Below are 17166 nucleotides of genomic sequence, written 5' to 3'. Positions count from 1 at the left end.
CCTGTAGACCCTGTACTAAAAATAAAAGAAATAAAGTTAAATTTTAAAAAATCAGGCCAACTTGGAAACGCAGCATCCACGAGTCATGAGGGACTGGATGGATCTGTTTACCAGGATTTGAATCCAGGCCACCATAAGAAAGAAGTACCAGAAGTGGGGGAATTTATAAAAAAGAAGAAATAATATTTCTAACCATTGGAGTAGAGGGATGTTCATGATGGAGACAAGCGTGTGACTGCTGGTGACCATGCCTCGGTTTACAGAGGGCTTCTTCTGCTGTTTTCTCACATGTGACAGCACAAGCTCTCTGGGGACCTCTTCATTGAGCCCTAATTCCAATTACAAAGGCACTGTCCTCATGACCTACCCACTTCCCAAGTGCCCAGCTCACCGATATTATCAACTAATGATGAAATTTCTCTTTTAGAATTTTTATTAGTATATATCTGCAGTAAATCATAAATATATTCATTATGTGATGTCAGTACATAACATATCATATTTTGATCCTTTTGATGATTAGATTTCTGCACATAAATTATAAATTAATGAGTGTTCAAACAAGAGCCTTTGCCTTGAACCACCTCCTGATAATCCATGCACTTATTACTTGCAAGTAATAAGTACATGTTCATTCCAACTCAGTAGCCCCCAAAGTCTTAGTCTATCCCACCATTAACTTTGAATTTTAAATGTAAAGTCTCAACCACATATCATCTAAATTAGGTATGGGTGAGATTCACAAAGTGACTCATCCTGAGGCAAACAGCTCTACGATTATGAGCTTGTGAAGTCAAAAGAGTGAAGTAGTTGGGTTTTAAATACTTTCTGATTCCTGAGACAAAATACCCAACACCCACAAGTTAAAGGCAAAAACAGTTTATTGACTCCCACAATTTGTACATGTTTCAGTCCGTAGTCGGCTGACTCCAAGGTAGGGTGGTGGGGCCAAAGAACAAGGGAAGGGATGAGCAGTCCACCGCAAGGTAGGCCAGAGGCAGCAAACCTTCCTTGTCTTTATTCCATTCAGCCTACAAGTCTATGGGTTGATACCACCCACACTCAGGGTAGGGGGCTTTTGGACCACCCACCCCCAGCCAAGCTAACCCACCCAGTGGACTATTTCAGTTAACACACACCTTCAGTGCACGTTCACACGCTAAATCCAGTTGCATCAAAAAAGCCCCACTCGGTGAAGCTTTAGAGGGGAATCTAGATACAGGGCATAGCAATTTCTGAACTACAAGGTAGGGCAAGCAGGAAGAGATAGACATTCTCATCCCAAAGGGAAAAGAAGGAAAGAAAGGTTAACAAGTGCAAATTGTAAACCCCAAGGCTTTTGGACAGTGTAATTTGCACAGTAGCTTTGTCCTCCAGACTCATTGGCAGGTTCTTCGATGAACTGCCCAGAAAGATGTGCTGGGAGGTGGATGTGCCTTTCATAGCTCTCTGTGTTAGCACTGAGCCTGGGTCATAAGACTGCAATGCTTCGGGCACGAAGTGACAGCATGAGCCAAGCTGCCTAGAGGCCCACAGCTCACCCTTTGAGGTTGTTCTGGGGCCCAGCCTGGGCCTTCCGGGAGGGACAGATGGCAGGGAGAGGTGATTTGAGACCTCTGAAAGACCTTCTCAGGAATTCCACCATTGTCTTGGGCCATAGCATTCTGAATTCCCTGGCATCATCAATTCATATTAATTCCACAAGTAGTTGCCTAGCCACACACTTCTTTTCTCCCAAACACAGCTGCACATTTTTCCAAAGTAGATGGATTTTCCCATCTTTTAAATTCTGCATCATTTTAAGTCATTTTATCTCTCAATCCTCTTTTGCTCTGCCTTGGACAACAACCATGGAAAAGAAGCCAAGATAACCCCTCAGTGCTTTGCTTAGAAGCTGTGTCTGCCACATACCCAATTTCATCACTCACGAGTTCTCCCTTCCGCACTGGAGCAAAAGTGCACAGCAGCCAAATTCTCTGACTACAACTAGAGCAACAAGAAATGTTCTTCCTTTGTTTCCTAAAACAGGATCCCCACTTCTGAGATGCCCTCAGAATGGCCTTTGTTACTGTTATTTCTGCCCACGTTCCTGCTACACCCACTAGCTATGCTTTAAGAGGACTGGAGCTCTCTCTGTGCCTCAGTTACGTGTTCATGATAGCCATTTTAAACTTTCCCTTAAAAATTCATTCAGAACAATACAGACTTTTCCAGACTGAGTCCCAAGATCTTTCCAACTTCCATCTCTTACCCCATTGCAAAGTGTCTCCAAATTTTTACTGTTCGGTCAGAGCAGCATCCCACATACAACACCAGTGTTTTGTCTCAGGCCTATCATGATGTTATGAAGTCAGACTGAAGAATGGGCTGCTCATAAATAACACATTTTTATATCTCAAATTCTAGAGCTCAGAAGTTCAAAATAAATTAAAATTTTTAGATCTAGGATGCCCAATGTGGTCTTAAGTGTCCAAGTTGAAAAGCCTGTTTCTCTGTGCTGAGGCACAGTTACATAGAAGCATGTTCTGGTTATTGCACAGGAAGGAGAGTGTAGGTTATGACCCTGACCTATAGATTTCAAAAACCTCCAAGCAAATATTGAGAAAGTTGCAGCAAAAGGAAACGATGGATATCTTTAACCTGGTTTTAAGCATTATACAACATACACATGCGTTGAAACATCACCCGATACTCCGTTAATTTGTATAGAGTTTTTAAGTTTTATGTTTTGATTAAAAGTGAATTTAAATTTAAAATTGCAGGGTGGAAAGCCAGATGTGTGGTCAAATAAAACATATGTGAGTCAATAGTTTGAAGCCAACAGATTCAGTCTGGTGGGAATCTGCCTTCTGCTACCCAGATGGTGTGTCTGACTTCCACGTCCTCATGTGGTGACAGGGGCAGGGCTGCTGTCAGGGCATACTTTTGCAAGGACATGAGCTTCATTCATGAGGGCTCCACTCCCATGGCCAAGTCACCTTCCGAAGGCCCCAGGTCCTAGTGTCATCACTGTGCTGATTACGTGTCAACAAGGAAAGTTACTGAGGACACATACTCAACGCACAGCAGATAGTAACATCTTGCCCCTTTCGTAAATCTTCTATCCACATCTTAGTAGACAAAGTTCAATTTATGGTGCTTGCTTTTCTTCCATTTCTCCATTTCTCCTGTATTCCTCTACTTTCCTACCCCTTCCTTACTCCGTTCCTTTTGTCCCCTCCTTCTCCCTCCCTCCCAACGTTATTTCAAAATTGGTTTTCATGTCCACCTTCATCTTGCCATTGTGCAACTCACACAGCTACAGAGAATAAGAACGTAAAAGAAATGTGCGTCATCAGGGCACATCTTCTCATGACCTGCCCTGGCTTACTTATGAACAACATATGATGAGCCCCTAGTAGTTCATTCTCTCCTACCTCAAATATGAGATTCCTGGCCCTGTGAGGTTTACATTTTTCTTTTGCAATAACAACATAACAAAAGAAATTTCCAGGCATGCTGGCCTAAAACCATGTGTATTCTGGTCCTTATAAAAGGGGGAAACATACCCATTTTTTGTATTTTATTCACATTTCTTTTCCCTGCACACTTACTTCTATTGATTTAGAATTACTTGCTATGCCTTTTGAATAATTTCAATCCTTGCTGATATATACTGCAGTTATTTATAGGGAAGTTATGTTAACCTGGATGATCTAAGTTTTCAGACTCATTTTCATCCATACAGTCTTACACTTCGACAATATCCTTGTTTAAGCAGTTGTGCAGCCCAGCAAACATATCTGCGAGGCAGCAGCTGGCAGCCTCTGCTTGATACAATGCTGAATTGGTGGCTCAACACTTAAAGATTGGGAAATTTCATTAGACATTTGGATTTATGGCCTTTCTTGTAAAGCAAATATTTGGGTAACACTTGCATGGCATAAGAGCTATAGCTACCTAGGAGTGTTTGGCAACTGCACCTGCACAGTGATCACACCCCAAACACTCCCATTCACTCTCTACCACTGTGCCCAAGTTGTTTAAAAACAGTAACTTTTTATCTTGTGATATCCACTCAAGAGACATAGAAATCTCCATCAGCACTCTCACCAAACAAAGTAAGAAAGTAAAAGAAAATGATAGGATACAGTGGACTAAAGCCCTGCCTAGGCAAGTGCAGGGACTGGGGTTTGATCTCTTCATCACAGGCAGCGCTGGCCCCACCCCTGGGCATGTGCAGCCAATGACAGAGACCAGGCAATCCCAGCACTGGGGAGGCTGAAAACAGGAGGATTACTATGAGTCCAAGCTCCATAGTGAAACCCTGTCCAAAGTATATTAAAAATGAGAGAGAGAGAAAGAGAGAGAGAGAGAGAGAGAGAGAGAGAGAGAGAGAGAGAGGAAGAGAAGAGAAGAGAAGAGAAGAGAAGAGGAGGGGAGGGGAGGGGAGGGGAGAGGGGGGAGAGGGGACAGAAGGAAGGAAGGAAGGAAAAACAAAGAAAAATAAATAAATAAAGAAAGAAAGAAAGAAGAAAGAAAGATAGATGACAGTAAGGCAGCACAACTCCTACTGTATAAGCAACTTGTCCCCTCTGAAAACTGAAAACCTAATTTCTCAATTTCAGAGCTTTATATCATTTTATCCCTGCCAGAACTGATACCCCACATAAGGGGTATGGTCGCTGCTCATTTATAGAAAGAAATTAACTCAGCCTGGTCCGCAGCACCTGAGAGTGTGCAGGTGCTGTGAACACTCATTGTCCCCATGGTCGTGGTGAATCAGTTTCTCTGCAGTACCCAAATCACTAGGTCTGTGGGCAACCCTGCCACAGGGCACCACTTACACTTTACCACACAGGACCCTGGTGCTCTAGCAGAGAAGAGAGAGCACATTCTTCCGCTACAGGTGTACATTCTGAGCTTTATTAATCCTGTCTTATGGTTGAGGTAAGTCTCACCCAAAGGTGTGTGAAATCAAACCAAAAATAAGGCATAGCAGCAATGTACTACACCACACAGAAATAAACTTGGAACATACTGAAGAAACGTCCCAGGTTCTTGCAAATAAGCGTGAATTGTTTGAACAAACTTATTTAACTTTCAGGAACATAACAGAATATAAAAATAACTGCAAATGACATTTCCTTCTGCTCAGTCCTTACATATTGCTACTTATTCAGAAAACTTTGCAGAAATCGTTGGCAATGTGTACATAGTTTGGAGCATTATTTAACTCAGTTTTTTGTGTTTGGGCTTTTCAGGTATAAATTTTGAATGGATAGAACATAGAAACTTGGATTAACTAAAGAAGTAACAAACTTCTGAGGTTCTGTTTAAAGATTAAAGATGTGAGCAGAAGTGAGTTCAAATATTTGGTTTGTTCTAAAGAGGAAAGTTTGACATTTTTAAAGGCAAGATTTTATTCCACTAAAAGCCTTGATGTTTTTGTGGTACTGAATTTCTCACACTATGGGAAAACAACCATGACTATAAGCATCCATCTAAAACCCTTCAATCATCCTAATTACTTTTTTAAAGTAATTGAATGATAATAATGCAAAAAGAGTTGCATTCATTCAGGACACAAGGGGTCTTATGAATTTTGGTCCTGTGTAACCTCTCTGTGGCTAGAAGGCCAGTTTCTTTCATGGCTGGGTCTTTGACCTCTTTGCTTCTCCTCCCATCTGCTATCCCTCCTCTTGCACCCAAATACAAGGGCTGTCTTCCCAGGATGCACATCTGAACACTCGTTTTCTGCTTAGGATGCCATCATTGATAACATAGACCTTTCACAGGGAACATTAGGTCCTACATTGCTGATACAAGAGGACCGAGAGTGTCCATTACCCATGAGCCCTTTGTATGAATTAGGCTGACACGAAACTGAGGTTTATAGAATAACTCAATGTTCTGTTCCCTGATCTGTCTGATTTTATCCTGTTCCATTTAATTCTGTTTTCACGAGATAGTTCCTCTATTAGGTCTTTCTTAAACCTCACCCTTGTACTACAATAGCCCCAGAGACTTACAAAATTGGGGCTGTAGAAGCTGTCTCAGAGAATCTGGCTGACATCAAACATGGAGCAATTGTCTCTAAAAATTACTTTAAAGGAGCTTTCTGAAGAGCTATGCAATAGTTTGTGAACAAGACTAAGATTCTTTTCTTTTTTGATCACAACTTTGAGTTGTCTCTCCTTTTGTAAAAATATATAAGAATAATGGTCTGTAGATGATAAGTTTAAGTGTATGTGTAGAAAGTGTGCGAGGTGGTAAGGCCAGTGTATCAGGAAGCATCTGTGATTGGATCAAGTTTATTACTCCACAGTTCCCGACAGGGAGGTCAGCTGTGCTACAGATTGGGTCAGAAGGGCACAGGGGAATCAGCAGGGTCTTCTAGAAGGCATAGGAGAGGGGAGTGTGAATGGGACATTCTTGGGGTTTCCACATGACGAAGTGTGACCAGGCAAGCAGATGTGGGCTTGGCCGGCTGCAATAATCTCCATGGGCTGTGTGGGGGAGAGAAATGGTCTCCCAAGCCACCTGTGACCTGGCCATACCATCCAGGACAAGGGTTAGTGGTCCCAGAAACTGAGAGCTCCTCAGAGGAAAGAGTTGACTTAAGGACGGTGGGTAAATTGGTTCAAATTTAGAAAGCATTCTGGTGGGGAAGTCATTCACTGACCCTAGGAGGTGGTTTACTCTGGCAGCTGTGGCCTCTTTGGATCACCAAAGTCTCGGACATCAAGGCATCAGAATGTAGAAAGGACAGACATGGTTAAGACACAGGGAAAACTGAGGGGAAGCTAGAGAAGAGTCTAGAAGGACCAGCATGCCCTGCCCTTCCATGGCCCATTTCTACCTTTATTAATAGCATTAATTATTCCTTCAACACCATTGAAACACCATCCCAGAGTAGGTCCCAGACCAACGTTTCCACTAAAATTGCCACAGTTCATCCCACATAGTATGGACATTTAGATACTAACCCTTAAATGATGCTTTAGTAAATCCTAAATGCATGCTGGGAATTATTTAAATTAGACATTCTGACAAGTACCTTGACATTCATTCTTTTTCCCGTCTCAGTATCATTTTTACTGGAACTATAATTCCAGATAGTCTCCCATCAAGTGGAAAAATGGATTTTGTATGGGCAGAGCTGCCGCTATTTTCAGTCAACAGCAATATTACCACAGAGCAGGCAAGTCTAATGTGTTTGACTTTCTGATTTACAAAAATAAATAAAAATAGCCTCCACATGTATTTCCCACAAATAGCTTTTATGCTAATTCTCAGAAATTGCTTATTATCTTTGTGTCATCCGATATATTAGAGTTATAACCTGGCTCACAAGTGGATTGCTCCGGGTTTTTGATATTCTCTGAGCTATATGAGTAGATGGAGGGAAAACAGATTAGGGAGGTATATCTTTCTGCGTGTGTGTGTGTGTGTGTGTGTGTGTGTACACATGAGTGTTTGTGTGTGCATGCACATATGTGTGCACAATCTACTGGCCATTTTGAGAGAGACAGCCTGTCACGTATTTTGGGTCTTATCTTTGGATAGTGAGTAATATAACTTTAAATAATATATTTTCAAAATTACTAACACTTGCCTGGGTATGTATTTGTTTCAAGAGAACCAACCATATAATCATCCACTTAGGTATCATCTTACTTTATAGTTTTTCATGAAGCAGTTCAGTGATAAAAATACATATATTCATCTTGCTTGTAAATATCAATAAATATCTCATTAATATAAAATAATTGTTTTAAAATTTTAAGGTTTAGTAACTTTAATCTCAACACAGGCAAGGTACTAGATAGATAGATAGATAGATAGATAGATAGATAGATAGATAGAGATAGAGATATCTTGTGTTATAATTCAATATTTGTACCTTTAACTTATAAACAACTCCAGTACAATAGCAGAATTTTCTTTCTTATACTATTCACAGAAGAACCTATAGTCAAAATATTCAGAAAAATGAATGTTACTGAATAATGTATAAATCTATACTCTTAGAAAGTAACCTGTGAAGCTCCAGGTATAATTTTGTAGGGAAATGAGAGCATAGTGGAATTGGTCTTCTCCTTGTTATTTCAAGCATAAGTTGTCTTTAGCTCAGTGTTAAGAATGGTTTACTGTGAAAAGAATGCTAAAGAGAACAATCCAATATTAGTCTCTATTTTAAAGTCTAGAGAGGAAATCAGATCCATCCAGCCAATTTCAGTTTAAGCGGAGGAGTGACATAGATAGGCTACCACATGCTATGGAGTAGTAGGCAAAGGCTGACTCACACAGAAAAGCTTGCAGTTGGGTAAGACTTTCTTAAGACTTGAGTGAGCCAGATGAGGAAAACGTGGCAGTTAATGGAGACAGACACTGGGCAAAGTCAGGAGCAGATGGTTAGTTTCCCATCATTAGCACACAAAGAGGAAGATGCTGTTATGGAAGGAGTCTGAGGGCAGAGACAGCAGTTCATACCATTAAAAGTGTTGCAGGCTGCATTGCAGAGCCTGGATTTTTATCTTCTCAGCAAATGAGTTTATTTCAGAATGAGTTTCTAGCTCCTACACAGAGAATAAATAATGTAAAGAAAATCAGATCCCTTAGGCTGGGATTACTCATTTACTAATCTTAATACACCATATCAACAGAGCCAAAGGTAAAAATTATTCCAACACTCATCATGGTGAAAACCCTATAGAAAAATGGAATAGATGGTCTTCACCTCAAATTGATAAAAAAAAATCTATGACAGATCACCAGCCAGCATCATATTAAATGGACAAAACTGAAAGCCTTCACTTTATTTTTTAATATTTTTAATTTTTAAAGATGTATTTAGTCAATCTCACTGAAATGAAACGGACCTGCCAGATGCTACTTTGACCTGAGCGAACGAGCAGGTACCACCCCATTCCTGTAGCTGCACCTGACACTCCAGACCATGAGCCTACAGTCTAAACCAATGCCCCTTGACAGCAGGAAGTAGCCAGAAAAAGCTGTGTTGCCCTTTTCCTATAACTCAAAGTCTGGACTGTTAAGGCACCCAGCCGTAGGCCCCTTTCCCTCGTACCTCTTCCGATGTTCCCAGATGCGCCAACTACAACTGTGCTGCAGATTTAACCTTGACTGTCTATATCCAGCTGCTTACCCATATAGCTTTGTTTTGGCTTCCCTCAAGGACTCTAAACTTTGTGCCCAAAACACCCTAGCCCAGCCAGGGACACTTTATGACCCCCCTTTCCCCATTCTCGCCTGCCCAGAACACCCTGGCCCAGCAAAGGACACTTCATGACTCACCTTCCCCATTCCTGCCTGCTCTATAGAGTGCCTGCCTCCCCAGCCATCGCCGCTGTGCAGGTCTGCAGAGCAGCCCGGTACATACTAGTTGCGGTCAATAACCTGTTCCTTTTGTGCCAGCTAACATGAATGTGATCTTGTGTGGGTTCAAGGGCATCTTTTTCCAACAGTTTCCTGGCAGAAACCACCCAATTGCCCATCAGCTGAGGAATGGATAAAAAAAGGTGTGGCATTTTTACAAAATTGAATATGACTCCATGATAAAGAAAGATAAACTTGAGGGCTTTACAGGTATACAGATGAAATTAAAGACCATACTCATAATTGAAGAAGATCAGATGTGTAAACATCATATTACCTTCCTAGTTGAAGAACCTGATTGGGTAAATAGTATCTGAAAGGTACTAGGGAGATTGTGAAAGGGAAAGTAACTGTTTGAAGGGAAGGAACAACTGGGATGAGGGAAAAGAGAAAAGGAAGAAGGAAGGGAAAAAGAAATATATGTATTTCTTCTCCCCCCCACATATATGATGATTTATATATATATATATATATATATATATATATATATATATATATATATAGACTTGAATAGTTGTATTGCTTTTTCCAGATGGTTTATTAAAAGGAAAAATTAATGTTTTCATTTTTTCTCCCTCTTTCTTAATTTTTCTATTTTGCCCCAGTTCACATACCTACAGCTGACAGTCTGCACCATTAGTTTCAAGACAACAGTGTGTAATCTAGTACCCATTTTTGAACTCCTATCATTTTGTTTAGTGAAATTCTGTATTGTTTCTAAAGGACTTTTTTCTCTACTATTTTTTGTGCTCTTTAAAAGTAAATAGGCCCTTTTGAGTGGAAAACATAAAAATTTTAAGACAACAGACCCCATGAGTAATAAAACCAGCCCAGTGGTAGTGAGTAAGCTATCAGTTTGAAGGATAGAGTACCACCTCATTTTCTAGGACTTGGATATGGCTGGATGTAGGTGGTTAAAAAAAAAAAAAATTGAGCTCAGAAAAGTTCCAGATTCCAACTTGAATGATTGGATATTGGGAAAGAGAATGAGTGTATTGAGGCACAGAGATAGAATCATATGCTGGACAAATTGAGATAGGAGGTCCTATCAAATACTCATGAGAATCCCCGTTACCCAGAATTGAGTGGTGGGGTCTCTATTTTACAAAGAAAGGCAATCACAGTTCTCTGACACAGTTGCTCCTGGACATCAAAATAAGCGCATCGTGGAAAAGCAGCATAGTTTAAGGAGAAATATTGTATGCAATGAGAGTTGCTAGGCTTCATAAAAAAAACATACTCTGATGATTTTTCTGCATTGTCTCCTGATTCCTGAGAGGAGACTTTTCAGTCTCTCTCTAGGTCATTTTTAAAGGGATCTATTAAGGTGATCTTTTCATTGTTCACTTAGAAGCATTCAGTTCTTGACTAGCTATTATTGTTCAAATTGCCTAAACAGTTCAACTACCCATATTTAATCTCTGCATAAGAATGAAATTTTAATGTAATTTTATAGAAACTGAAGTTGATGGATGTTATTAGCTCTGTTTGTAATAATATCCTAGATACTCTTAAACACATTGAAAGTAAAGACAGTGACTTAGAAGACAAGAATCATAAAAGAAGACATGTAGATTGAATGACACAGATTCTATATGAGATTATGTCATTTCCAGGCCAGAGTAAATAAAAATAATGGAATTAATTCTTGTCTACCACCACAGCTTTGAAAATGCTGTCTCACTTGAATATTTTTTCTAATAATTGAAATCAGAGGTAAGTTTGTAGCTGTGGCACAAAGGCAGATTCTAGAAAATTCTTCCAATCTACTGTCTAATTTTTAATGTAAACCAATAGAATAATGCTATACCAATTTAACAAAATGTATTTAAGTACAAATGACAATGTTCAATCATGTGGCACATATTGAATGAACATTGTTTTTCAGGCGTTGTTTTAGGTGCTCACCTACAAGATGAACGAACACAGCACCTGTTGTTCTTCTTCACTCTCAGAGGAGACATGCTGTACATACAAGAACATTTCAATATTCCAGGTCAAAGCAAGGGCTACAGAAAAATAAAATTGAGTGTATGGGGAAAGAATGAATTTGGCAGTCACATTATTTTGTAAAAACAGGTCAACTATCTAGAATATCAACAACTGACTTAACAAAAAAGAATGTGAAGGTTTGTATTAATGTACAACTTGCCAAAGTAGCCAAATTCCTCAATTCATTTTTAAAGTTTAGTTTCAAAAATATAGTTCAATTTCTTGAAGTTCTTTAGTATGTATTTTCATTAATTATGTATCTTTTGGTCTTTAGATATAAAATGCATACAAGAACACATATGTATATGTGCATATATATTCATATAATATATATGAAATACCACATATTTTATGTATGATATATGAATGTACACATATGTATTCATGTGTAATTAAATGCATGCAATATATTATTCAAACAATACTGTAATATATACAAAAATGTATAGATTATTTCATACATTAAAAATTTTTATTCAATATCTAAAATGCAACAACCTCATGCTCACTAATGTGAGTAATCTCTTGTGCTTGAGATTGACATTCTACTCAAAGTATTTCTGCATCATTTAATTTCTTTTCAACAATAAATATATATTATATGTTTGCTAAAAATATTTAAACATATTAAAGTCTTACATGACAAATATTGCCCCAAACTATCCACATTCTCAATGCAAACACTAGCAATAAAACTTTTAAAAAGTAAAAGACTTCTTCAACCGTGGTAATTTAATGAGTTAGGCATATTCCCAGCTCTCTGAGCTATTGTTAGAAACAAAATTGTAGAAACACTGCGATTTTTGCAATCACTTTTTGACTAGCTATTATTGTTGTTCAGATTGCTTAAACAGTTCAACCACCCATGTTTAATCTCTGCATGTGAAACTTAATTTTAGGGAGTGATAAATAATAGGAGAGTGGGTGAGAAAAGTTAATTGTCCTCAGTTAAGCCCAACATATTATTAGATGTCAAATGAAATTTTAATATAGTTTTGTAGGAGCTAAAATTGATGGATGTTATTAGCTCTGTTTGTTATAATATCTTAGATGCTCTTAAAACTAGATAGCATCTGTTTAAATGTGAATTATATGATACAAATTTTAAGGAATTTTACAATTTTCAATCCCTGTCTGAGCTCATATATACAGAAAACACATCGACACTTTTGAAGCTTTTAACTCATTGAAGAACAACTTCGATTTCACAATGGGGATCTGGTTTATAGGATGTTTTATCAATTTGAAGTCATCCACTGAGGGCTGGCCACTAGTAAAATGCAACTTGTTGGATAACCAGCTTTCTCTCATGGTTGTATTAATGCCTCAGGATTGTCTGCAAGAGTAAGCCGTGCTCACCCTCGCTGTCCTAGTTTTCTTTGCACACTGAGGTGAGATAGAATGGAATAAACATTTGCATAAGTCTCTATTCTGTACTCGGGATTGAATCCATATTTTTATTTAGGAGCAAATGCTTGTGCAGTGATTTCTTTTCTCTAAACTCCAGGAGCACTTATTTCCTGAGAGAAGTATGTTATGTCAATTAATACATATTGACAGTGTATAAAATAATGATGTGTGTATTACTCTACTGTCACTGACAGGAACTTGATGGCAAATTACTTTCCAGAGGTCAGAACTGACTCCCTGCTGGTTTTTGTTTATTCGCTTCTCAAGACGAAAAGGAATTTCTACCAACTACTGGATTATAAATTCAACCTAAGCTCTGCAAATGAGATTCCGCTTTTTCTCTTCTTTATCTCTCATCACGGATGACAAAGATATTGCCACCGGAATTCAGCTATGACTATACAGATGATTAAGCCAAATCTAACTGGCTTTGCAGTGTTAGCAGAAGTCAGATTTTAATGGCTGATTGCCCCCACCTATATTGAAATAAACTTCAGTGATGTGCAGTCTCAGAAGTCTGTTGATTGAGGGAAGTTTTACATGCAGTGAAGAACTGAATGCCAGAAAACTGGAAAGGTCAAACCTAGGTTTTTCCTTTTGGACCTTGGTCCTGTATAATGCAACATTGCTCAATGTATCCTTCAAAAGCATTCATATCTGAGATATGGGATGTATATATTAAAGCATGTGATTTGAAAGCGTTTTGGATTTGAAAGGAAAACATAGATTTGAGGTAATGGAGGAAATGACAGCATTCACAACAATTCACTTTATAGAATTAAGAATAAAAGCTTGAGAAAAAAAAAAAAAAAAAAGCTGGTAGTGCCCAGGGCAAAGCGGCCGTGGCTGTGACAGCCGTGATCCTCGACTGCCACCACTCCAGGGAGCTGGCTGGGCACGCTCTACTTACCAGGCAAACCTAAGTGCTCTCTGTGGTGATTGAAGTAAACAAATGCCAGAGTTCCAGGACAAGAAATGAGAAAATATTTCTCTGACAAGTCTTAAACTTGCTATTAGTTTTCTCCGATGTCTCCTCATGGAGATTTTCAGCCAGACTTTGCCCAGAACAGAGAGGCTATGTTTTTTTTTCTTTTTTCATATTTGTAATTCTAAAAGTAGAGTTGTACAGTTCAACTAGGTTTTTATGACTTCAAAATTAAATACAGAGGTGGGATTTTGGCAACATTTTAATGATAGATATTTAATCACTAAGCTTCTATTTGCATAAATACTTTATCTGCTTAACCATAAGTCCTCTGTGAGCCATTCCAGAGTCAGGAAGCTGTTGGCTCATGGTGTATAGGAAATATCATTTTATCTTTTTTTAAAAATATATTTAGTACAAGGTCTACAGGGTCTCACTACACATATCGGACACATAGTGATCCTCTTGTTTTCAGCCTCCCAACCACTGGGATTACAGGCACACGCCACCATACCCAATCTTCATCTGTTAGGTTTTTTTTTTTTTTTTTTCCAGTGGAACCGGAGATTGAACTCAGGTCCTTGTGCTTGCCAAGGAAGGATTTTCCACTGAGCCATCTCCCTGGCCCCCATCTGTTAGTTCTGATGTGAATTAGGAGCAGTGATGAGACCAAGCCAAACAATGACCTGTTTTTGAGCAAGGTCACGGACTGTCCATAATTCTTGGCTTTACATACTGCCATTATTTTAAATTAGCCTTCAACATTCAAATTAGAACTCCTAGGTCATGACGTGGCTAGTTATTTTTTTTCTAACTCAATTTGGGTGAATGAGGATCTGTGTTCATTGTAGTCGGATACATTCTGCAGTACAAGTACAAGCAGGTAATGGGGAATTTGAGACATGGACGATACCTAGGACCAAATACTATGCTATACCTCCAAGATCAATTAGTTATTTATGTGGAATAGTATAACAAACCCACTAAAACTGTCATGGACTGTGAAGACAGTTAAAAAAATGAGTACATCACCTAAAACTCCATTTGGAGTTCCTAGATGCTTCAACAGAAGGAGTTTTTGTTGTTTTTTGTTTTATTTTTCCAATACTGGGTGTTGTACGCAGAGCCTTTCCACTGATCTACAAGCCCAGTTCTTTATATTTTTATTTTGAGGCAGAGTCATGAAAGTCACTAAGCTGTGCCAGTTGGACTTGAAGTCCTGAACCTCCCAAATTGTTAGAATTACAGGGATGTACTACACATTCATTTTAAAGATAGAAAATATTGAAATAAAACCTATCTCTGTACCATCAAGCACTATCTTCCTTAGTAAAGAAAAAATCAAATCCTATCATCTCTTGGAGCTAAACTTTTCACTATTTTTGGACTAAACTTTAGACTCCCAAGTTAAAATTTGAAACATATCAATAAATATATTAATTGAGTTTATGTTATTAAGATTATGACAACAGCCAGTGAGATAGCTCAGCAGACTAAGCACCTGCTTCAGCAAGCACTAGGACAAGGGTTAAATCCCCTGTCCCACATGCCACATCGGCCGGAACCCCAGGGTGTGCTGAGCCATCCACCGAGTCCAGGCATGGTGGTACATGCCTATAATCCCAGAACTGGGGAGGCAAAAAATAGGAGGATCGCTACAAGTCTGAGCTATGTAGTGAGATCCTGTACCAAATACATAAAATGAAAAAAAAAAAAAGATTATGACAAAGTGAAATTTTATATTGGAAGAGGCATTATCATCATTCTTGATTAAAAAGCTCTACAAAATCTACTTGAAGACACTTAGTAAACCAAACAAACGAAATAGTGTAAGAATCCAGGACTTCAGGTTCTTCAGGAAAAGCATCTTTAATTCTCATTTATTCTGTGTAAATATCCACTGGAGTGGGTGAGGACATATGGAGACTAAACTAACAAAGGGTTTCTTGTTTTCTAAAGGGGCCGACGTGATCAACTTTGACGGCCACGTTGTGTTACCCTATCGATTCCGAAACAAGAAGATGAAAACCCTGAAGGATGTCATTGCCCTGAAATTTAAAACCTCGGAAAGCGAAGGGGTAATCCTCCACGGCGAGGGTCAGCAGGGTGACTACATCACGCTGGAACTGCAAAAGGCCAAGCTGGTCCTCAGTTTAAACCTAGGTTTGTTCTGACTCGCCACAACATTCTTGCCATTTATTAGTATTCTCGGAAAGAAAGCTTTAAGCTAGTTAATCGATCTGCATGTAAATTACTAAAGAATCACCTTATGTTGTCAGTTCATTCTTAACCATTGGAAGCTGGTACATAGTGATACACTACCTCCTTCACAAATATGTGTCAAACTCTCATCATAAGTCATGTATAGCAGTCTAGAGCATACCTCACCATACAGATTAACAAGGTTCTTAAGCTTATGAAGCTTATGACAGTGCAGGAGTGAGACACTACATTAGATTTTACAAAAAATGATTTCAAATAATAAGTGTGATGAGCTCAGTGAAGTAGATTAGTAAGACCATGGGCTTAAGTTTGCATATCTCTTCCAAAGCAGTGTAGCATTGGGAAAAGTCTTCTAGAAAGACAAAACACAGTTGTCAAGCTGACAACTAAGTGTTGCTCACTTAGTCAAACAAACCCTGCAAACATGAAGTGGAATCGGATTTCAGTCCAAGGCACCAGTGCTGCTGGGATGATGCAGGCTCTGTAGAAAGGGGGAATCTTATTTTAAAAATAGGTGGTTCAAGTGGGGATTTAAACTATGTGGGGATCTTAATTTTAGGAGTGGACTGAGAGTTCTGTGTGCATAAGAGTCAAAGCAAGACCCACATAGATCAGGAGAGAGAAGGTGAGACCGGCATAAGAAGGTTCTCAGTGAAGATGCAGAGAAATGTGTCCATTAGTAAATTATTTCAGTGGCACATTCAGCATGACTTGTGATGAATCGGAGATGACCAGCCAGGGTGAAAGACAAATCAACAGAGTTATTGTTTTGAGTGTTATTGTTCTTAAGGAGTCAAAACCATTAAGTGTCTACATGTTGATAATGGAGCTGGTATTTACTTAAAGCTAAGAACAAGCTCTACAACACTGGTGCTGGTACTTAAGATTACAGTTCATGCAAAGAAATGCCATCTCTTTTGCTTGGCAAAATGTCCAGACTCTGGATAAGGATTCTCCCAAGGTATCATGTGTTCCCTAAAATATACCTACTCTAATGAAATAATAATTTGGCAAAAAATCTTATACTTTAAAATGGACAAGTATCTAAAATTCACAGGTTAAAATCATTAGAATAGGAAGCTACAGGGGCTGGAGAGATGGTTCAGTGGTCTAAAGCACCTACTTAGAACAAGCTTAGCAAAGCATCAAGGACCGCGGTTCAATCCCCCAGCACCACATGCCAGCCAGCCCCGCCCCCTGGTGGGCTGAGCTGGCCACACACACACACACCTCTCTCT

The 17166-nt window shown here is 39.0% G+C and overlaps 1 protein-coding gene across 1 annotated transcript in view; it reads left to right on the top strand.

Annotated features, from left to right (window-relative positions):
• The window catches only part of Cntnap2 (contactin associated protein like 2), a 1699165-nt gene that overhangs the window by 359735 nt on the left and 1322264 nt on the right, over positions 1-17166 (top strand). The window contains 2 exon segments of the mRNA XM_012514194.2: positions 11279-11345; positions 15665-15868. Coding sequence (XP_012369648.1) covers positions 11279-11345; positions 15665-15868 — 271 coding nt within the window.

The sequence above is a fragment of the Octodon degus genome, unplaced genomic scaffold, assembly GCF_000260255.1.
Source record: "Octodon degus isolate 3935 unplaced genomic scaffold, OctDeg1.0 scaffold00027, whole genome shotgun sequence".
Lineage (NCBI taxonomy): Eukaryota > Metazoa > Chordata > Mammalia > Rodentia > Octodontidae > Octodon > Octodon degus.
This window is presented reverse-complemented; position numbering and strand designations above follow the sequence as displayed.